Source organism: Protomyctophum bolini, assembly GCF_963924005.1.
Source record: "Protomyctophum bolini genome assembly, chromosome: 5".
NCBI classification, from domain to species: Eukaryota; Metazoa; Chordata; class Actinopteri; order Myctophiformes; family Myctophidae; genus Protomyctophum; species Protomyctophum bolini.
Window position 1 is genome coordinate 44,130,215 of NC_137866.1, and position 23,859 is coordinate 44,154,073.

Below are 23,859 nucleotides of genomic sequence, written 5' to 3' on the forward strand. Positions count from 1 at the left end.
CCAAATCTTTGTGGCTTTTTAAATTATGTAGCCTATATTGTGTGAGTGTGTGTGTGTGTCTGTCTGTCTGTCTGTCTGTCTGTCTGTCTGTGTGTGTGTGTGTGTGTGTGTGTGTGTCAGTATTATTATTATTGGAAATGCCTGTCTCTAAAAAAAACGTGTGCTCCGTCGCGGCCAACGGCCGAGAACAACAGACGTGCAAGTTCACAACGCGTCGGATCCACAGCACGCTGTGGGCTTGTATGTCTGTTATTTTTTGCCGCGAGTCACCGTCGTACGACGACATATGAATTGCGCTGAACTGAGCTGCGCCTCTGAGCGCTATAATTAGACTCATTTAAACCAGTGGTTCTCAAACTGTTTCATGTCAAAGGACTCCAAAATTAAGATGTATTTTTGCCCTGAAAACATTTTTGGGTCACAGAGGATCCCCCCTCCTCCCCCATACAGGATTTGTGTTGTTCAAGTGAAAATTGTAGATCGTCTATTTTCACAAATCGTCGATGAGAGTGATAGACAGAGAGTGATAGACAGAGAGTGATAGACAGAGAGTGATAGACAGACGGGGAGAGAGAGAGACAGATAGAGACAGACGGAGAGAGAGACGGAGAGAGACAGATTGCGAGCGGTACTAAGAGAGAGACAGAGAGAGGAGAGGGAGAGAAAGAAATAGAAAGGTCGAGAGAGAGAGAGAGAGAGAGAGAGAGAGAGAGAGAGAGGGAGGGGGAGAGAGAGAAGAGAAGAGAGACAGAGAGAGCGAGAGAGAGCGAGAGAGAGGCAGAGAGAGGAGAGGGAGAGAAAGAAATAGAAAGGTCGAGAGAGAGAGAGAGAGAGAGGGGGGAGAGAGAGAAGAGAAGAGAGACAGAGAGAGCGAGAGAGAGAATGGGGGATGGGTGGACTATAGGACTGGAGGGAGAGATGGAGACACAGATGTTCAGTTGAAAGAGAACGGAGGGGGAGAGACCGAGAGGACAGTAATCACGGAGCCTGAAATAATGATTAGTGTTACAAAAGGGAGGAAGGAATGCGTCGGAATTAGACGATAAGAGCGACACAGAAGGAGGGAGGAAGGAAGAGAGCGGATAGGAGGAGAGACTAGCGGGATTCGATGGTCGGGTGGCGGTGGGGGGGGCCTGTGTGAAGACTAATTTATGCTCAGTTTGGTGACTGTGTTATGCTTCAGAAATAGCAGACTCACAAGCGTGCGAGTCTGCTATTTTAGGCGCACATGCAGCTTAAGGTGCAACCAGCTTCAAGCTAAGCTAATGGAAAATGGCAGAGGGGATATTAACTATGAATAAGAAATATAGAGGTTCCATTTGATTTGAAATTAGAATGTGCTACCTTTTTTGGGGGATTTTTTTTTATTTCAGTTTTTGACAGTAATGAATAACAGCTGTCCACATACATTGTGTTTGTTCATACAGATCCCCATTAGCTGACGCCTAGACGACAGCTAAGTCTTCCTGGAGTCCAAGACATTGATATACATGGACAGTAATCTTGGTGTATTCATTCACACAGAAATAAAAAAAACAAAAAAACATCTTACAAAAGTCAAGTATCACATGAAATAAATAAAAAATAGATAAAAGCTAAATCAACAGGAACACAACATATTTCAAATCAAAAGTAGCATGGTCAATCTGGTATATGCATAAGCTAAGATGCTATGGTTTGAGTGCACAGTATATATATTATAACCCATTTTGACCTGAGATCAGATTCTAAAAATGTCTTCTACATCCCGACAGTTTTCTGGAAAAGCTATGCTTCTATGTCAGTCGTTCTTCGATTTAAAAAGAAAATAGCAGACCTACAAGCTCATAGCGCGCCACTCGGTGGCGCGCTATGAGCTTGTAGGTCTGCTATTTGTTCAATAGCTAAAGCATAACATGATGCCAACACCAAAAGGGGGTTCCCCGCCCAGAATGGGATAAAGTCTTAAGTTTGCTTTTTGAAACGAGCTTTGATGTTTGATGGAACATTCGCCCGGGAGACGATTCCCACGGTTGACCTACAAACTAAAGCACATCCCTCTTCATTGAGTCGGAAGGGGAATAATAAGACGGCGTGGGTTTGAATTCCCTGAGCTTTGCAGGACTGCTGCTATATTTTCCACACGCAGCGACAGCGGCGTGCGGCGGAGCACAAGTCAGGGCTTAACCCGTTCTGGGCGGGAACCCGTGTTGGTTGTTTTATAAAGCATTATGTTATACTTTAAGCTATTGAGAAATAGCAGACCTATACAAGCTCGTAGCGCGCCAGCGAGTGGCGCGCTACGAGCTTGTGTATAGGTCTGCTATTTATTGAAAAGTCGAGAAAATGTGTCGCAAATCTTTGAATGTATATATTTCAGAGCGAACATTTTTAACTAAAATATTATGCTTCCGGGGGGGGGGGGGGGGAGGGGTCCCTGGAACTACATATTTTGAGATGGGGGGGTCCGTGGCCCAATAAGAGATAATTCTAGGGGTCCTTGACATGAAAAAGGTTGAGCACCACTGACACAGAAACATTTTTTTAAATCGACCTCAGTCCAAAATGGGTTAAAAAAAAAACGTTTTCCTCCTCCCAGCCATTCTCTCTCCTCTCTCCTTCCCCCATCTGGCTTCCTCCCCTCCAGGAATATGTCCATCTTTCCTACCCTTCGCTACATGTTCCTGTGTCCCCCCCCCCCCCCCCCTCTTTCTGTCAGGAGGGCATTCTGCTGTACCACAGTGCCAGCCTCTCTCTCTCTCTCTCTCTCTCTCTCTCTCTCTCTCTCTCTCTGTCACTCCCCGCTGTCAGTGTGTGTACAACAGTCACATGTGCCACACAGAGAGCCAGGTCAGAGAGATGCATCGTGGGTAGTGTGTGTTTGTGTGTGTATGTGAGCGTGATAAAAACATTACAAACATATACAGTACATTTCGGGAGGACAATGAGGGACCTACTAGAGCTGTTCTGCATTGTGAGTATATACACGTGTGTGTGTGTGTGTGTGTGTGTGTGTGTGTGTGTGTGTGTGTGTGTGTTTTGTCTCTACAATAGTGAACGAGAGGACGCGTGTTTCTTCATGTGCCCATTAATGTCACCGTTTGTTTAATCCGTTTTGGGCTAAAGCATGTTATGCTTCAGCTTTTGAAAAATAGCAGACCTACAAGCTCGTAGCGCTACGAGCTTGTAGGTCTGCTATTTTAGAAAAATCGAAGAACGACTGACACATAGAAACATAGCTCTTTCAGAAAACTGTCAGGATGTAGAAGACATTTTTAGAATCTGATCTCAGGTCTAAATGTGTTAAGAGTAGCATGGCTTATACACATGTACTGTACATGAGTGTGTGTGACTGACAGTCCATTATGACGTTATACTGTGAATGGAAGTCTTTTTCAATTGACGTCCATGTTTTAAACATTGTTGCGCGCCAGTGTCACGTGCAAGAATCTACAAGCTGTATATACAGTAGATTAGTCTTCTTCATAGGCTAGGGCATATACTTGATTTATACATTTAGTTTATCTATGATTTGTCTTGTTTTTGTTTTTGTCTGGTTGAATTGTTTGTAAAAAAAAATTGTCTTTATGTGTGAAGTGTATTTTGTGAATCGCGGACCCCCTTGAAAACGAGATGGTTCATCTCAAGGGATTGTTCCTAATAAAGACATTTCACACATACGTGTGCATAATTATGCATTGCGCGCCATTAAGTCGCGGCAGTGGCTCAGGAGCTATAGTGGCCACTAGTGGCCAGTTGTGGGGAAACGGAAAGATCACAATTCGATCCCGGGCTGCCCCCCCCCCCTATTGTGCCGAAGTGTCCTTGAGCAAGACACTGAAGCCCCCTAAGGGCTCCCGATGAGCAAGTTGGTGCCTTGCATGGTTTCCTCCTCCTCTGACCGTGTGTGTGTGTGTGTGTGTGTGTCTGTGTGAGTGTGTGTGGACCTCATAAACTAGACCTCCAAAACTATTCAAATTCAAAAGCGTCAAAAGAAGCAGATGGTGACAAGGTGAAAATGCACCGCTTGGCGTTGCGTTTTGAGCTTGCGGATCTGCAGCTACTTTTTGCGTGATGCTAATTCACCGTAAAAAAACACCAAAAGTTAGATTATGAAGATAGCTCAAGCTCACAACAACATGTCGCGTTGAGAGCTTGTGCAGATCGTGCGACACCGGCACCCGACAACACATAAATCTGGCTTTTACACTTGGCACCGTACTGTACTTGTATATTGATTGTTTGTGCTTTTGCCTGCATCTCCAGTACAACACATACGTCCATGTAGTGATTAATAATGTACAAGCAGGTTTCTTTTCCCTCAGCTGTGCGTCTGTGTGGGCGCACTGTTTGTTTGTTGTTTTTTGCCAACAACCGCAAGCCACATGAACCACAATGAAAACCGCTACATTTCGATTATTTGCGTGACAATTAGTCGGCAAATAAAATGGCATGATGGATGGTGACGGCCCCTATAAGTGTGTGTCAACCTTAGAGTGTATATGAATAGAGAAGACACCCGAGTTCTCCTTCCATCCACTTGCATTAAGTTGCTCAAAAGCGCATGAGGCGATTCCACTCCTCCTTCCTGGTAGGAACAGAGTGCATTCTGGGACGGATTGCAACGGTGAGTGGCCCCAAACACATGAACGCGCACGAGCGTTGTCCGTCGTGAACGTGCACAATGATAGTCAACGGACCAGCGCGTTCATGTGTTTGGGGCCAGGCTGCAATACCTTCATTCGGCCACTATGTCCATTTCGCCCTCAGGGTTTCCTCTGGGTGCCTTCTCTATTCATATATACTCTAAGGTGTCAACGCCCTTAAGGCTCAGGATTCAAATTAAAAGATAACAAAAGTAGCAGATCTATACAAGCTTGAAACACATTGCCTCGAGATTGCGGTTCATTTTTTGAGTAGTGCTGCAGTACGATCAAATAGGGCATTAATTTACAACAACAACAAAAAAAAACGTAAAATATGGAGATCAGAGGTTTCTGCCCGAAAGCAACACAATGCGGTGCCACAGGCTGTTCACCTAAAACCATTGGGGGTTATGAAATCCTGCAGCCTTTCATCTGCACATAAACACCCCCAGAAGCACACATAATGCAGTACAGTACAGTACAGTACAGTACAGTACATACGTAGGATATTGGGGTCACATCCTGAGGGGATAGTGGGACCGAAGCCAGCCATATAGTTGTTGGCTGCCATGGAAACTGTGTGATTGGCATCTCGCCGCCTGCAGTCCAACTACCTGTACATCCCAAGGTGTGTAGAATAAGAGGATCAGGGATGCATTGTGGGAGATGTAGTGCGAGGAGGCGCCGTTGGCTTTGCTGCACAGCGTTCCCGTCAATCTGTCACCATTCCATCTTTGTCGACACTGTATGAAGAACTGTAATCAGGCCTAATCTGCAGTGAATGCAGTCCTTACTGCAGCTGACTGACTGGCAGTTTGTGTGCTGTGATCCTCTAATTAAGTTCTTAATAATGATCTGTGATACCAGATTGTGTCGGAATGCCTTTAACTCATTCTGAACGGGATCCCATTCTGGTGTTGGCATCATGTTATGCTTTAGCTATTGAAAAATAGCAGATCTACAAGCTCATAGCTACGCTACGCTACGAGCTTGTAGGTTTTAAATCGAAGAACGACTGACATTTTTTCAGGTCAGAATGGGTTAATCAGACCAGTGTGTGTCCAGTGGAAACCTCGTATGAATCTGATCTCAGGTCAGAATGGGTTAACATGTTTTGGGGCTTTTTTTGATAATCGCTAACATTTACAGCAAAGCGGCGCCTCCAGTGACTAGGCAATGCTCAGCTCGCTGTCTATTCAATTGCCTGTATCAAGATGGCCGCCTGCACAATGCTATTGGAGCAGAGGGATCTTTAGAGGCACCTTTCTCGGAATGAGGCTCAGATTGAGGTGGATTGAACAACGTGACGATGTTGGGGCTCAATACTAAATAGCCGCTATCCCACGGTGACAATATTGATGCTTCTGAAGACTTTTAAATATACAATGCTCACATTAGCTATAGACGATTTCAGAAACGGGTCTCACGGTCGCAGCTTACGTATTTCCTGTAGGCGGATTCGACGTAGCTGCGGGGTTTAAACCCTCACCAGGCGCACCTCTTCTACTACAGTGAACAGAGTGACTGATGTTAGTCTGCCTCAAACGTTACTCTTTTACCTGCTTTTTACTAACACTAACTTTACAAAGATGCCCAGAACATCAAGAAGAACCTGTTTGGTTTATGGCTGCTCCAACAGTAGTGGCAACATTCCAAAATAATTTAAAAAAACGGAATGTCAAAATATCCACCGCAGGGTCTGAGACCAGAGCCATTGAGTAATGGTTGAGACGAAGCAGTGAAAGTGAAAGGTTCACTGTAGTAGAAGAGGTGCGCCTGGTGAGGGTTTAAACCCTGCAGCTATGTCGAGTCCGCCTACAGGAAATACATAAGGCCATGAGGTCAGGTCTAGGGTTGGGTTTTGGGTAGGGTGCCGGACTCATGACTGTTAGTACGTGGGACCAGACACATGCACCCTGGTTAAGGCACACATCATAGCCTCTGATGTGCCGGGTTTGAATCTCAAGCCTGACAGACCCTTGCTGCATGTCACGACTATGTCCTGTTCACTGTGGAGAATCAATAAAGGCAGAAAAAGCCCCCCAAAATATATATTGATTGAAACCTTTATTTATTCTCGAAAGCGCAATTGAGGTTCTCGGTCTCCCTCATTTTCAATGCTGACGAGATTACATACATTATATAAAACAGTTTAAAGACATGCAGGTTATATACACAAACAAATCTTCATGTAAGGCAAAGACATATTATATGAGACAAACATAAATTAAAAACAGTTACATATTGAGGTAGGGAGGTTCAGAAGCAGGTTGTTAAATTGACCATAGGATATTGGGGTATTCATTTTCAATGTTTGCTATGTGGTTGGGGCATCGAAGCAAAAAGCTGACTTTCCTAGTTCAGATTGTACGGATGGGACCTCTAGTTTAAGCCATTCACTTGAACGGGTCTGGCGAGTATTTATTTTCCATTTTAATAGTAACGTGATGTATGATGGTAGCTTTCCATCAATGGCTTTAAAGATGAACTGTTGCCAGTGCATGGTTCTCCTTTCAGAGAGGGAAGACCAACCTACTTAATTTACGTAATACGTCATTTTCACCTGTGATGAACCTTATTGCTGAGTGATAAACTGTATCTAGATATACAAAAGGAATTGGGGTCCTTCTCCTTACATACAAAACCCTTAATGGCCAAGGACAAATCTACAACAATACACTGCTAACTCCCTTGTCAGCTACTGCATGCATGCACTGAATGCTCTTCTGCTGCATGGTCTAACCTGCTGAGGCGGGCGATGTCTGTGTCACAGCGCTTAGTTCTGTATAGCTTCACGAACGGTCGTTAAATAAAAACCACACACCTTGCCTGTGGAGGGTGTAATGTATTGTTGCTGCATTGTCCGCTCACTGCTTCCTATACCTGCCCCGCGAGCCTGGTGTCAGATAATAAACAACAGCTTACTGGCAGCATGAATGGCTGGCAGAAGCATCCGTTTTACCTCGTTTAGTACTGTGCATTTGGCCTCGTTTAGAAGGCATTTAACTATTACTTCTTCCACCGTTGTTGTTTTCATCAGTGCTCAGAGTCAACCTAGACAACTCTGAATGAAGAATGAAGTGCGCGCACTGCAGTGCACTTCATTTTTAAAATGACAATGCACCGAATTCCCTGAATGTTACCAGCGTAAGGTGGTAAGTTGGTAACATTCAGGGAATTCGGTGCATTGTCGTGCGTGGCAGTGCATATTTCCGAACGCACCCATATAACGCACCCACCCTTCAATGTGCTTGAGGTTCAAGCCGGTAAAACCTTTATTGTCCACAAGGGAAATTTGTCTTGTGCTTTCACTTTACAGCCACACATAAAACATCAATGACAAACAAAAATACATTACAGAGTTAGACACAGCATTACACAATTGCACACATGATGTGGATAATCACAGTTACTGCTGTTTCAGAGCCTCGTTCAACATCTTAGTTGATGCTGGTACAAACGATTGTTTTAATCTGATGTACTTCCACTTTGGTTCTTTGTATCTTCTCCCAGAGGGCAGAAGTACAAACTCGCCATTTAAAACACGTGTAACATCACTGATAATTTGTTGAGCCTGTTTTAATGTATCCTGCTCATAAATAGACTGCAGAGAGGGGAGTTGTCTTACCCCTATGATCTTCCCTGCACCTGTCTGAACAATTTGGACCTCAGTTGCGCTGAGAGATTACCGAACCAAACTGTGATGTCAAACCTGGCCTGGCTTTCCAAGACTGCTATTATACATAAATGTATGTATGTATGTATTTGGTTAAAATGGGTGGGGTTTAAAAAAAGGAAAAAGCTTGCTCTGGTGCACTGGCCTAAAAGTGGGTCCTTAAAAACTGCTAAGGGGTCTGAAATGTAGGTATGTAGGTATGTATGTATGTATGTATGTATGTATGTATGTATGTATGTATGTATGTATGTATGTGTATGTATGTATGTATATATATATATATATATATATATATATATATATATATATATATAGAGAGAGAGATATACATACATACATTTTTCGTGACACGAAAAGTTTGAGGACTACTGTGTTCGATGCGTACATTGAAATACTCTCTCTCTCTCTCTCTCTCTGCCTCCCCCCCCTCTCTCTCTTTTCTCAGGACATAAATAAGCGTCTGTCTCTGCCAGCTGATATTCGGCTACCGGAGGGCTACCTGGAGAAGTTCGCCATGAACAGCCCGCCCTTTGACAAGCCCATGAGCCGCAGGCTACGACGCGCCTCATTGGTCAGTATCGTGTGTGTGTGTGTGTGTGTGTGTGTGTGTGTGTGTGTGTGTGCGTGTGCGTGTGTGTTTGTATCCTTGTGTACTTTCTATACTCAAAATTCAAGAAACTGTTAAACTGTTAAACAATGAAAAAGAAAGATTTGTGGAGTTAGTTTTACAATTAGGAAAAGTTTCAGGTTGGCATTAGGGTTTAGAATAAGTCATTTAGAGGTTAGCTTTACGGTTCCCCTGTTATACGTATATACTTGGACGCCCTCCTCACAAGCATAGTAATACAAACGTGCGCTCGTGTGTGTGTGTGTGTGTGTGTGTGTGTGTGTGTTTTGTGTGGAGTGAGTGCGTGCTTGTGTGCGAGTTAGCTCACGGCTAGCTCTCAACTCCCAACTGCTGTCAGCGACGCGTCTGTCTCTGCACCGTGTCTTTGGCGGGTACACGTTGTGGTTGTGCGCTGCTGCTCTTTGTCGCGTTGCTTTGTACCGCGATGAAAGCCGCGACGATCCTCCGGCGACCATGTGCATCACTGAGACGGTTGACTAAGGCTATTATATGTATCGTGTGCGCGTGAGAGATGGTGAGCGTGCACACACACACACACACACACAAGAGTGTGTGTGTGTAGTGCGCGTGCGTGTACACAACTGAGCACATACACACACGTAATGCAAACGACAACCATCAACACGCACCAGTTATGGTATGGTGCTGACAATGGCTCAGTGGGGGGGGAGGGGGGGGTCTGTCTGTATTATGTATTCAGGCCAAGAGCATTGTGGGTATGACTATGGGGTTGGAAGAGAGGTGGGGGGGGGAGTGTGTTGTTGGCTAGAGAGAGAGAGAGAGAGAGAGAGAGAGAGAGAGTGGGGGCCATCATGGCATATCTGCTAGGCTAAGATAATTCATGAATATTCAGCGTTTTCCTTTCATTATCCCCAATCCACTCTCTTTTGTATCGCTCTTCTTCAAGTAGTCCTACTTCTTCCCCACTCGGCGTTTTATTTTTGGTTTAGTTTTCCGTGGTGTTGCTGTTGCGCGCTGCTGTTGGCTGTCGTTCTCTCCTGACCCCTGAGGGCGATATGGAGTGTGTTGTTCGCTCCAGGTCGAGTGCGTTTCCACGCAGTACTTATGGAGTGACAGGACGGAAGAGGCGCTCTCTTTCCGTCCACCTGTCTCTCACAGCTGCGGTTAGGCTTGTTATACTTCAATTTGATTGAGGGCGAAAAACCTGTTAACCACTTAAACCCTCTATACTATTTCATACCATTCTCAGGTAACTCCACCTGAGTTATAACTTGTGGCTGTCAGGCAGAAACCTCCTGTCTCCATATTCTAACTTTTATTTATTTTCTTTTTTTCCCCCGTAAATTAAAGCCCTACTTGATCATACCGCAACGTCACACAAAAGTAGCAGATCCACAAGCTTGTCAATCTGCTATTTAACGATATTTCTTTCATTTAAGGTTCAAATGAAAAAGAATATCGCTAAAAAGTAACAGTTTGGGAGATTTTTACATTTTTACCACCTCACAGAGATGACGAACTCATATGAGCTTGTAGATCGGTGATATTTACAATTTACAATTTAGGCATTTAGCAGACGCTCTTAATCCAGAGCGACTTACATTAAGCAAGAACAAAAAAGCATGGGAATACATCACATAAAAACATTTATCATGAAACATGCGTAAGCTAAGAAAGTAACAGTGGAATATCTATAATGAAACTATACATATAAGCTATACATCTATACTACTATGCTATACATATGTACTATTGTTCTGGCTAACGTTCCCCCCAGAATAGGGATTCAAGTGGTTAAGCTTAACAACGTACTTGAACCCCAACAAACATCCCTAGGCTGTTCTGGGGGCAACATTCACCAAGAATAGCAGATCTACAAGCTCACAATGCATTGCAGATTGATTGTACTATACGGAGCATGAATTCAATCAGTGGTTCTCAACCCGTGGGATCGTGAGGATATTGAAAGTGAGCCCCTCAAATTATTGACAAAGATGCAGGGTCAGATGGGTGGGCCGCAAATTGAATTAGGCTTAAAGGGTTTCAGATTTTTGGACTTAACCCATTTTGGGCGGGAACCCCTTTTTGGTGTTAGCATTATAGCTTTAGCTACTGAAAAATAGCAGATCTACAAGCTAAGAGCTTGTAGGTCTGCTATTTTTGAAAAATCGAACGACTGACATAGAAACATAGCTTTTTCTGAAAACTGTCAGGATGTAGAAGACATTTTTAGAATCTATAGTGGTTGCAATCCCGTGGTGGGAGTTCCGGTCTGGTTTTGGTGAATATGAAGTAGTTCCGGTCATTTGTTGGGGGTTCTGGGGGCCACGCACAAATAAATAAATGAATGCACAAAACTATAGCGTCATTTGTATTGTTAACCTATTTCTACCCATATGGCGCAGCTTTGGTTAAACCTGGACTCCTCTGTCACATGGAACCGTGGTTCTGTGCTGCTGCTGGCGCACTGATACTGGACTTAACAATCCAATGACCGGGTCATCGGTCAGTATAAGCTCCAAGGTCTGCTATACTTTTGATGCTTTTGGGTGATGCTGTTGTAATTGTATATGATCAAGTATAGCGCCTTAATTCACGGAAATGAACGTGGAGATGTTATGTAGTGGTTTCTGCTCCGACAGCCACTCAACTTTCTCTGGGGGGTGGGGCCCGCAGAGATGAAAGGAGAGAAGGGCAGATTGGAGAGAGAGAGAGAGAGAGAGGCGTTTTACTGTAATGGTGGTGGAGGGTTTCATCATGGGGGTAGTGTGTTGGGGGTTAGAGAGCAGATGCTTAACAGGTGTACACTGTAAAATGAGCGGCAGACATGCACACCTGTGTGTGTGTGTGTGTGTGTGTGTGTGTGTGTGTGTGTGTGTGTGTGTGTGTGTGTGTGTGTGTGTGTGTGTGTGTGTTGTGTGTCTATGATGTAACGTATATCTATAATTCAGCAGCAGTTGCCCGTCTAGTCCACAGTGCCTCATGCTGACTGGAATTACACTCGTCTAAGAGATAACTGGGAGAGAGAGAGAGAGGGAGAGAGGGAGAGAGAGAGAGAGAGAGGGAGAGAGGGAGAGAGAGAGAGAGAGAGAGAGAGAGAGAGAGAGAGACGGAGACAAGGACAGTGTGGCATAAAGAGATGATGAGAGAGGGAGGGAGAAAGGACACAAGATAAGCGAGTGAATGACAGCTACGGATGATGAGGGAAAGTGGTATAGGGAGAGTGACCGTTGTTGCAGAGATATGAGATATGGGGGGGCGTGTGGGTCTGAAAGACACTACGTGGTGAAAGGAAAGACAGGTGAATGCAAAACGCTGAATGCCTGGAAACTAGGACACGTACAGTACAGTACAGTACAGTACAGTACAGTACAGTACAGTACAGTACAGTACAGTACAGTACAGTACAGTACAGTACAGTACAGTTCAGGATGGACGGCGGTCAACTCTGAGACGAAAGAAGACATCATCAACGTTGAATTATATTTCACAGCACAAAAGAGCATCAAAAGTGGCACTCGAAACGCGTCGCGGTTTTTCCGCTATTTTGAAACTTGAATTCCAAAAAAGTTATACCGTTTTCCACCCGACGGAGACGATAGATTTCAACCATCGTTCACGTTCAGCTCCGGTTCTCCTGCTGGGAGCTTGCAGGGGGCATAATCATTAACCTCATAACCTGTGACCTCCGTATTTTAACGTTTTGTGGGGGTTTTCCCCCCCGTAAAATTAACGCCCTACTTGATGATACTATACAGCACAGCGTCACACAGAAGCATCAAAAGTAGCAGATCCACAAGCCTGAACATTTTTATGGTGCGTTTTTGAGCTTGTACATCTGCTGCTTTTTCCACCCGACAGTGATGATATCATGCATGCTCGACTGCCTGAACAGCCCCGCTATAGATTCATTGTCTCTGTCTGTTCATCTATATTGGTTTACTATGTGTAGCATTCTGGTGCAACCACACGCTGAGACACTTTATCCACCCAATGGGGGGATTCTATGACATCATTGTTTATACACTAGACACTTTAGAGACAGACGATTGCCAGACAATATTGCCTCGGACAGAATTGCTTTGATCAGAAGCTCATCTTATAGTTCATCATTGCATGGTGGTATTTGCCATAAATATGGCAAATATTGCAAATATGGCAATGATGAAAAATGTTTGTTGACAAACGAAATAAAAAACTACGCTCTGATGACAAAAACTATGACCATACAGACGCCTGAGGGCGAGAAGCGTGCACTGCCATGCCATGCACTGGCCATACAGTATATGGAGTGTATCTTGAGTGTACAGGGTGTGATGACTGTGGTCAGATCAAGATATGGAATGTCAGAACAGGTCAGCTCCATATATGGAGATCTAAGGGTGGCAGTGGGGGGGGGGGGGCAGTGTATTGAATGTGCAGGGTTTGATGAGGGCCCAGGTAGGGCCGAGCCTTTAATTTTCAGGCCTGTTGAGAACTGCCAGGCGTGTGTGTTTTTCGCTAAACTTGAAATGCAATGGAATTTTATTCAAAAGACTTAAAAAGTCTTTAAGTAGGTGAAAGCATGCTCTCTTGGTGGAATTGTGGTCCTGGCTCATTATCATACCACAATAACAGATGTGTGAAAACATGTGGTCTTCAAATCCCATTTTAAATCAAACTGCAATTTGGTTCAGTATAACTTTTGTTCCATAGCTGATGCCCAACCACAATTTATTATTCACCGTGGGTGGTATACGGCTTTATGTAATGGTGTGATTCATGTTACTTCTAACCACAGTACTGCCACTCTGTTACTCAATGCCCACCTTTTCTACTGCCCTGATGGCAGTGGCAGAGCAAGTACTCTTGATTTTAACCCATTAAGATTAAAAAAAATGTCTGTTTGAAAATGACAGTTTTCTGAAAAAGCTGTCAGTCGTTTGATTTTTCAAAAATAGCAGACCTACAAGCTCGTAGCGCCACTCGGTGGCGCGCTATGAGCTTGTTGATGTGTATGCACCGTCCAACAAGCTACAAGCTATGAGCTTATTGATGCGTATGCACCGTCCCAGCAAATTGTGCACAGGAGCATTACCTTTAATCCTTTTTTTTATAATGTTTTATTGGGTTTTTTCAACTTTTTTAAATACAAGACATACAGGGAACATAGAGTGCACAAAAACAAAACGGAGCAAAACACAAAATATAACAACCTACCTACCTACAAATTACCTTTAATCCTCCCAACACTAAAACGTATCGTCATTACGTCACCATCGAAAACCAATTACACTCTGGCATTGGGTCCTTTAATCCACATATTTCCTACGTCATCATTGAGAGCTAGTTATACATATACTATGTATATGTAATTTGTAAGTTGATTAGCGGTATACTGTGGTTACTTTGCGCCTGCGCCTACGTCCCAGCCAACCCGCCACTTTTGATGCGTATGCACCGTCCCAGCAAACTGTGCCTGATACGGCAGTGGTGCCAGATTACACATACATGTATACACAGGAGCATTACCTTTAATTACCTTAATTTTATAACACTAAAACATATCGTCATTACGTCACCATCGAAAACCAATTACACTCTGGCATTGGGTCCTTTAATACACATATTTCTTACGTCATCATTGAGAGCTAGTTATACATATACACACTATGTAATCTGGTCACGTGTGTACTGTTCTTCCAGGAATACGTGGAATGGTGGATTCTGCTCCAATGGGACGCTGCCATGGCGTTTACCCGGAAATAACGTTTAGTTGTGGTGATGATGTCATGATGAGTGGCTCTGTAATTGTGACGGGGTTGAACTCCGTCGCCGTGCAGCCGAATAGGCCAATCAGAGTGAGGCATCAGGGACAGGTACCTGTCGGTTTCACGTTCAAAGATTGACTAGTGAGCCAGTCGATGATGTCATTGTTAATTGGACTGCAGTTCCAAGTGTCAACCCCCCCCCCACCCCCCCCCCTCTCCGATATTGGCAGGTTAACAGGAAAAAGGCGACTTGACGCTGGTTGTTCATTGGTTAATTGATTGGAACACTGGAGTGTGTGGCTACTGGCTGCATGTGTTGATTAAAATGGCCCCTCCTTTCCTCTCACCTCCTCCCCTGTACCCCATAGTTCTTCATGGACCCCCCAGGGTAGTTATGAGTTAAAATAATAAATAAAAATGAAAACAATGAGCTGGTTGACTGTAATACAGTGCTTGGTTTAGACTAGGTGATGTTTTTAGTTTATGTTAGTTTATGTTTTGTAGGACTGTCGGATGGGGATTGGGGAGATAAACAACTATAGCATATTATGTCCCATATCATTACATGTTTAAGCAATAGCACTCCTCCTTCCATATATTTATAGACTCAGGGGGTCCCTGCTCTTGACTGCTATTACTATGTCTAGGGGGAGACATTGAGTTTCATCCTGACATTTGCCAATAAGGCACTGAAAGGCAGAACTGCCAGTCAAAGCGAAGACTGGCCAATCACAGTGCATCCTCGCCAGACATGCTTGCAGAGACTCTTGGGTAATGAAGTCAAAGACGTTGGTTGCCATGTTATTTGTGTCCGAAGAGGCCACTGGTATACCCCAGACTACATAGTGCTGCTTTAACAGACTGGCATGGCTTGATGGGGATCTAACTGGAGTATAAGCAGGGGACCGGGGATGTTAGGGGCTGCATGTGTAATGTGTTGTATATGGCAACCCAACGTGTGTGTGTGTGTGTGTGTGTGTGTGTGTGTGTGTGTGTGTGTGTGTGTGTGTGTGTACACACACACACACACCACACACACACACACACACACACATTTTGTTTGCTTCATGTCGTTTTCGTTCCGTTACCACAAACAGTGTTTGACCTCATTCTGTTGGGAATGGAACAAACCCATAGCAATTGAAAGAGCACGCACACGCACGCACACACACACACACACACACACACACCACACACACACACACACACACACTGGTTAACCGCATACATTATGCAGTATGTATGTGTATTTGCCAGATGCAGAAATAGAGATGATTTTGGGGAGAGCTTTTGTCGAAACTAATTGTTAGTGACGGACAGTATGAGATGGAGATGTCAGATGCATGTCAGAAATACATAGAAGTGACTTACAGTAGGAAAGGCCTGCAAATTGTCTCGTCTGTCTCACAAATAAATACGGTGAATGAATAAATAAATACAATAATTGACATGACGCTATAGCGTGTCACATGGACTTACTGTACGTCCCGTTTTAATTGTTCCGTAGACCTCTTGAGTGGTGAGAATATCAGTAATTAAAGTGCACAAATCATCGATTATTTCGGGGGGGAAAGGAAGTAATTGTGCACCTACTGTACTGTACTGTATGCACACCATACTTGTCGCATGCATAGAGGACATGCGTACATACATACAGTACAGTGCATACCGCGCATACATACATAGTGGCTCAGGGGTAGAGTGCCTGGATGGGAACCGCAAGGTTGCCAGTTCAAAACCCGGGCTCCCCCAGAGTTACTGTCGAAGTGTCCTTGAGCAAGACACTGAACCCCTAATTGCTCCCGATGTGCTAGTTGGTGCCTTGCATGGTTTCTCCGCTGCCATCGGTGTATGAATGGGTGAATGTAATGCACAATCTATGTAAAGCGCCTTGGATAAAGGCGCTATATTAAATAGCACCATTTACCATTTACCATATAGACACATACACATACATAGACACATACATACATATATACATAGACACATGCATACATACATAGACACATACATACATATATAGACACATACATATATATACATAGGACACATACATATATAGACACAACATAGACACATACATACATATATACATAGACACATACGATACATACATACATAGATACATACATATATACAATTTATACATGCTTTACATAGATGTTTGTACAGCATACACCACATACTCACAAACTACTAGTGTTTAAGAATGTTCATCCTGGGGTCCAGCCGGGTTACTGGCTGTCTTTAAAAACAGATCACATGCTTCATTAGCTAACTTGGTCACTAGAGAGCCTCTCCTCTCCTCTCCACCCCACTCCCCTCACGCACCGCACGCGCGTGTGCGTGTGTGCGTGTGTGCGTGTGTGTGTGTGTGTGTGTGTGTGTGTGTGTGTGCGTGTGTGTGCGTGCGTGCGGTGCACGCCGCGCTTGTGAGATGGATATTTAAGTGGGGAGGTCTACACATAATCGTCGCATGTCGGGTAGAAACCTCATTACGTCCAAAACCTTCAGCATTGGAATTCCATTCATTCCAAAGCATCGAAAGCAGCAGATCTACAAGCTCTAAAGCTCGCCCGCGTCACACTGTGCTTCCAGCAGTGTGTGGATCTGTAGATCTGCTACTTCCCATGCTCTGTAGTATGATCAAGTACAGCCAGGGCACTTAACCCATTCTGACCTGAGATCAGATTCATACGAGGTTTCCACTAGGACACACACTGGTCTGATGAACCCATTCTGACCTGAGATCAGATTCATACGAGGTTTCCACTGGACACACACTGGTCTGATGAACCCATTCTGACCTGAGATCAGATTCTAAAAAATGTCAGTCGTTCTTTGATTTTTCAAAAATAGCAGACCTACAAGCTCGTAGCGCGCCACTCGGTGGCGCGCTATGAGCTTGTAGATCTGCTATTTTCAATAGCTAAAGCATGACATGATGCCGACACCAAAACGGGTTCCCGGTCAGAATGGGTTAATTTACGGAAAGAAACACAAAAAAAGGTTTGGATAATGGAGACGCGAGGTTTCTGCCCAACATGGGCTGATGGCGCAGAGGGCAGGAACTGGAGTCAGAGAGAGTGAGAGAGAGAGGCCTGTGGGTACCCACAGCTTGCCTTTCCTTCTTAATCTGAGCTCACAGGGTGTCCACACAGCTAAACCCAGATAAACTGAGGATTAATACACAAATAATTATACATACGCAGATGTCAAGTCTGCCTATACTGTAGATATATAAATATATATGTAATCCCCTTTTAGCCAGTGAAGGAGACAATGGAAGAGCATTGTCCCTTTTAGTTATCTTTGTTACGCTGCCACACTGTGGCCAAAGGGGGTATCTGCATCTTGACAGTGAAATGTCTTGACAGATGGAGGGAAGGAAATGGTGAGTCTGGGCTCCTTCTGGATTTTTTATTTTACTGATTCAAGACTCAAAAAGACACACACACACACACACACACACACACACACACACACACACACACACACACTCTTGCGCAAACATGCATGGATGTACACATTTCAGTCAGTAGATGTGTGGTGTGTGGGAGGGGGGGAGTGAGGCATGGGTAATGTGTTCTAGCTGTCTCTCTGTTCGTTGTAAAGCCAGACAAATAGGTGATGCCCACTGGGCAGACGGAACACACATGCACACACACACACACACACACACACACACACACACGAACGCACACGTGCGCGCACGCACAGTCACACACACACGCACAAACACACGCACAAGACAGCAGATGTTAGAACGCGTGACTCAATTTCCCCTGCAGATGTAGGCCAGATGTCGTCAGCAATAGCATCCAAAAAATCCGAACAACCTGTTCCGGCCCGGAGGGTGGGATTCTGGAGGAATCCGGAGCGGAGCGGAGCGGAGCGGCCCGTCCTGCCCTGCACTGAAATAGATTCTAAACTTTCTCCCCTTTCTCTCCTTCTCCAGTCTGAAATCGGCTTCGGGAAACTGGAGACCTACATCAAGCTGGATAAACTTGGGGAGGTAAAGGAAGCATAATGTTCCCTTTTACTTCACAGATACTATTATAAATGTCTTATGAAGAAGAACTCAACAGTCAATTCCCCCCCCCCCCCCCCACCCCCCACGGGACTACAATGTCTACAAATAAAAAGAAAAGAAACACCACACACACACACACACACACGCACACACACACACACACGCACACATGCACACGTTTGTCATCTCCTACAATTTATAATTAAGCAGACGCTCTTAAGTCTTAATCCAGAGCTACTTACAGTTAGCACGGTAAACACAAGGCAATAAATCAAATGCACAGAGATTGTGAGTTAGGATTACTAGCCCTTACCCGTTGTGAGATATTTGCCCCCCTCTTGTGGCCGTGGGGGGGTAGGCTACTGCGCCCGGAGCGTTTTTAATTCACTAATAAATCTTGCATTCTTTGGTATTCTTCTCCTGATAAACTACACGGTTTGCACACATCTCACCATGCACAACGGCGACAGGTAGCCTGTCCACACATGGACCGCTACTTTGCATTCATATTCATGTCATATTGACAGTACAATACCCATTTTTGCATTTTTTAATCCACTAATAAATTCATTATAAATCATTAATGTGTCAAATTGGAAAAAGGGCTCCATTAAGACCTCCATATAATTATGGTCCATGCCTGTGTGAAAAGTGGGAGTGATTGGGCCAGCCAATGTTGAGATAAAGCGCTGTCAGGGACATTCAGACATTCAGACATTCAGACATTCGCTGAATTTTAGTATGATACGTGTAGGTAAACCATCAGTCTAAACGGTGTAATATAAAATAATGAACGATATACACATTAAAAAAAACTATACAAACTATAGGATTCCAGGTCAACAAAGGAACCATGTCACCTGTCCAATAATAACATGCTATCTAAATGACACTTGAACCTTTTGCATAAGCACTGCGACGTCTTCAAGGCTGTGCAGGGTTAAGGTGATACGGGCTAATCTCTCTTATCTCCGCAGGGGACCTACGCCACAGTCTTTAAGGGGCGGAGCAAGTTAACGGACAACCTGGTAGCTCTGAAAGAGATCCGACTGGAGCACGAGGAGGGTGCGCCCTGCACCGCCATCAGAGAAGGTATATGGATGGAAATAATCCGCTTTTCTGGGGGGTTTGAATCCCAGCGTCCTACTCGAAGACAATTGGCCCCGTGTTCGGGTGAGGGAAGCTGGTCGGTCTACGAGCTTGTAGGTCTGCTGTTTTTGAAAAGTCGAAGAACGACTGACATGGAAACATAGCTTTTTCAGAAAACTGTCGGGATGTAGAAGACATTTTTAGAATCTGATCTCAGGTCAAAGTGGGTTAATTCGAGTCAGTCAACAGTTTCCACCCGACAAAGACGACAGTAAATATGATGCAGTGCATGTATGTGTGCATGTAAACACACATTCACACTACACTGGGGCCGGAGGTACCGCATTTACTGTGATAGCTTGGTTGGTGGTACGCGTGGTCGCGGTCCCAGCAGGCTGTATGAACGAAATGTTGTGAACAAAATGTGTGACAAAATGTCTCTCTCTCTCCTTCCTCCTCCCGCAGGTGTCTAAATGTCTCTCTCTCTCTCCTTCCTCCTCCTGCAGTGTCTCTCCTGAAGGACCTGAAGCACGCCAACATCGTCACCCTCCACGACATCATCCACACTGACAAGTGCCTGACACTGGTGTTTGAGTACCTGGTGAGTGTCTGTCTGTCTGTCTGTCTGTGGCCTGGTTTACTGTATGTCTGGAGCGAGTGTGTCCATGTCCATGTCTGTGAATGTGTGCCCACGTGGGTAGGTACATTGGTCTGAATATTCAACAGAACAGAAGGTGGTGTCGTTACTGTCGTTGCAGAAACCTCTTATTTCCTCATATTGGTACTTGTGGGGTTTTTTCCTGGTAAATGAACGCCCTACTTTGGCCTGGGCTGTAGCTCAGCGGTCCAGGCAAACTGGGCTGTAAGCCAGCTTTACAGCGTGTCACAGGTTCAAGTCCCCGATCCAACGAACTTTGCTGTGTGTGTCCTCCATCTCCCCCCCCCACCCCCCCCCCTTCCCTTTCCTGTCTACCTATACTGTACCTGTCAAATAAAGGCAAAAAGCCCCAAAAGATACATACATAATCAACGCCCCTTCTTGATCATACTACACGTCACACGAAAGCATGCAAAGTAGTGCCACGTTTTGAGCATGTGGTATCTGTTACCTTTGATACTTTTGAATTAAAACAACAGTCAACGCCAGGGGCCCCCCTCACTTCTCACATTCACACACAACATGGTGGCAACCACTGGAGGCAATGTGGGATTCAGTGTCTTAAACTTTTGCCATACGACAAAGACATAATTAGATGGTCTCTGCCTGTCAGCGATAATATAAAATCTGTCATTTTGTAATTAGTTTCCTACAGTTTGCTTGTGCGTGCTTTTGCTTATGTTTTTCTTTCTTTCTTTCTTTCTTTCACTCACCAGGAAAAAGATCTGAAGCAATACATGACGACTGCGGAGCATTATGAGTGTACACAACGTCAAGGTAAATTATATAAATAAGAGATGAAGTTGCTGTTGGCCTTTTGGCCTTTTGAAATATACATCTGATGTTTCAGTAGAAATAGCAACACTTTATTTATTGAAAAACACTGCTGTTTTTGTAATACATTTGCTATTGCAATATTTTTTTCAACCTCTTCTCTTCTCTCTCTTCTCTTCTCATCTCTCTCTTCTGTTCTCTTCTCTTCTCTTCTCTTCTCTTCTCTTCTCTTCTCTTCTCTTCTCTTCTCTTCTCTTCTCTTCTCTTCTCTTCTCTTCTCTCCTCCATAGATCTTCCTATTCCAGTTGTTGAGGGGTCTAGCCTACTGCCACAGGAGGAAGGTCCTCCACAGAGACCTCAAACCACAGAACCTCCTCATCAACGACAGAGGAGAGCTCAAACTGGCCGACTTTGGTAGTGCAACACTTTGGTCTTTCACCAGTTTTACTAGCTTCACGATTACCCATTGTTTGGAAATGCTATGCTATGTATACCATTGTGGTCGAACAGAAACCTGTAAATTAACATAATTATTCTGCCTTATGTACTGTAGAATGTTTTTTGTGTTTGTTTAGTTTTTCGTAAATGTGATCATACTATTAACGTCACTCAAAAGTAGCACATATATAAGCTGGAAGCTGCGATCTGCTACCTTTTGCCATTTTTTTATTTGAATCCTTAAAGTAAGTTTTGGACATAGTGAGTTTCCACCCGACAGATATGATATACTGTATATATCCCATAATAATTACCAGGAAGACCAATGCCACACAAAAAACAACTGCTCTACTTTATAAAGCCCCGCCTTTAACACTTATAGTATAGTATTTAATGATCCTTTTTGGTTTGCATTTGAACCAAGGTTTGGCTCGAGCTAAGTCTGTCCCTACTAAGACCTACTCCAATGAAGTGGTGACATTATGGTACCGGCCGCCAGACGTGCTCCTGGGCTCCACAGAGTACTCTACACCCCATCGACATGTGGTGAGTGCACGGACCCAAGGCCCAAAACTATTTAAAAATAGTTATTCCATGGGTGAGCGCATACTGCTGACACACACACACACACACACACGCACACTCTCTCACACTCTCTCTCTCACACACACACACACACGCACGCACGCGCGCGCTGCGAGCGAGCGTGCTCTGCTGTTAACTCCTTCTCATCTTCTAGCGTCTTCTTTTCTTTTTGTCTTTTGTGGAATGTATATTCCTCAAAGCAATGCGTGTCTTTTTTTATTTGTTGCTTTTTGCTGCGTGCCTTCACGCTGCGTTTCACTCAAACGGAAGTGTGAGTGAATGGAAGAGGGAGCTCTTATACGTAGCTGTACTGTGCTGTACTGTACTGTGGCACTCTCTATTCATGATGACCATTATGCCTGGGGGGGGGGTACTTCTCTGCTTCCTGTAATCAGTGATCTCAGGATGTGACATAGAGCACTGAGGGGCTCTATTTCTTTGAATATTTCCTTTGGAGAAAGACAAAACATCTTATATAGTCTTATATTCAGGCCAATATAGGGTATTACTATTTTCGCCTAAATGTTTGCCTATTAGGACATACAGTACAGTACCCTGGAATGGGAGGCTAAGGGTCCATGTGGTTAGACAATGAGTTTGTAATGTACGGTATTGTGAGTGTCGGTGTCTCTCTCTCTCTGTCCACCGTCCAGGGGCGTGGGGTGTATCTTCTATGAGATGATCACGGGTCGACCTCTGTTCCCTGGGTCCACTGTGGAGGACGAGCTGCACCTCATATTCCGCATCCTAGGTGAGACCTGTGTGTGCGTGTGTGTGTGTGTGTGTGTGCGTGTGTGTGTGTGTACTCTTATATTTATTACAGTATTTTTACAGTATAGTAGAAATTCTGAAATAAACATTGTGTGAGGTAAACATGGTCAAATTTAAATATAGTTGGCATCCTAAAACGTTTCTGCTCTTACAAGTATAGAGTGTCCGTGCATGCGCGTGCGTGCGTGCGTGTGTGCGCGCGTCTGTGCACGTGCGTGCGGCCGTACGTGCGTGTGTGTCCACATGTTGCCAGACCCCGGTGCTCTCTCTGTCTTTCAGGCACTCCTACAGAAGAGACGTGGCCAGGCGTCACCACCACTGAAGAATTTAAGACCTACAATTTCCCCCGGTACCACGCGGAGCCCCTCGTCAACCATGCGCCCAGGTGTGTGTGTGTGTGTGTGTGTGTGTGTGTGTGTGTGAGTGTGGCACAGCTCTGCATGGATAAGGTGACAGTGAGACATGTAACAGGAGACGGCGGATAGATTTTCAATAGCTGTTTATCGTCCAGCGTTTCCGCCACTGTTGAGGCGGCGGCAACATTACACTGGATACTGGATCCGGCCTATGGCTCAGCAATTTACTGCACTCAATTATACCTGTCTGTCACTCTCTCTCTCTCTCTCTCTCTCTCTCTGTCTCTCTCTCTCTCTCTCTCTCTGTCTCTCTCTCTCTCTCTGTCTCTCTCTCTCTGTCTCTGTCTCTCTCTCTGTCTCTCTCTCTGTCTCTGTCTCTCTCTCTCTCTCTCTCTCTGTCTCTGTGTCTCTCTCTCTCTCTCTCTCTCTCTCTCTCTCTCTCTCTCTCTCTCTCTCTCTCTCTCTCTCTCACTCTCTCTCCACAGTCTGGAACTACTACAAATATATTAAAAGAT

At 44.6% G+C, this 23,859-nt stretch overlaps 1 protein-coding gene across 1 annotated transcript in view; it reads left to right on the forward strand.

Moving 5' to 3' along the window:
• The window catches only part of LOC308315882 (cyclin-dependent kinase 17-like), an 85,703-nt gene that overhangs the window by 47,526 nt on the left and 14,318 nt on the right, over positions 1-23,859 (forward strand). The window contains 12 exon segments of the mRNA XM_080764128.1: positions 8,747-8,872; positions 18,599-18,655; positions 19,651-19,765; positions 20,269-20,363; positions 21,137-21,155; positions 21,158-21,169; positions 21,172-21,197; positions 21,485-21,608; positions 22,057-22,163; positions 22,165-22,178; positions 22,871-22,968; positions 23,268-23,373. Of these exon segments, the coding sequence (XP_080620254.1) occupies positions 8,747-8,872; positions 18,599-18,655; positions 19,651-19,765; positions 20,269-20,363; positions 21,137-21,155; positions 21,158-21,169; positions 21,172-21,197; positions 21,485-21,608; positions 22,057-22,163; positions 22,165-22,178; positions 22,871-22,968; positions 23,268-23,373 (899 nt within the window).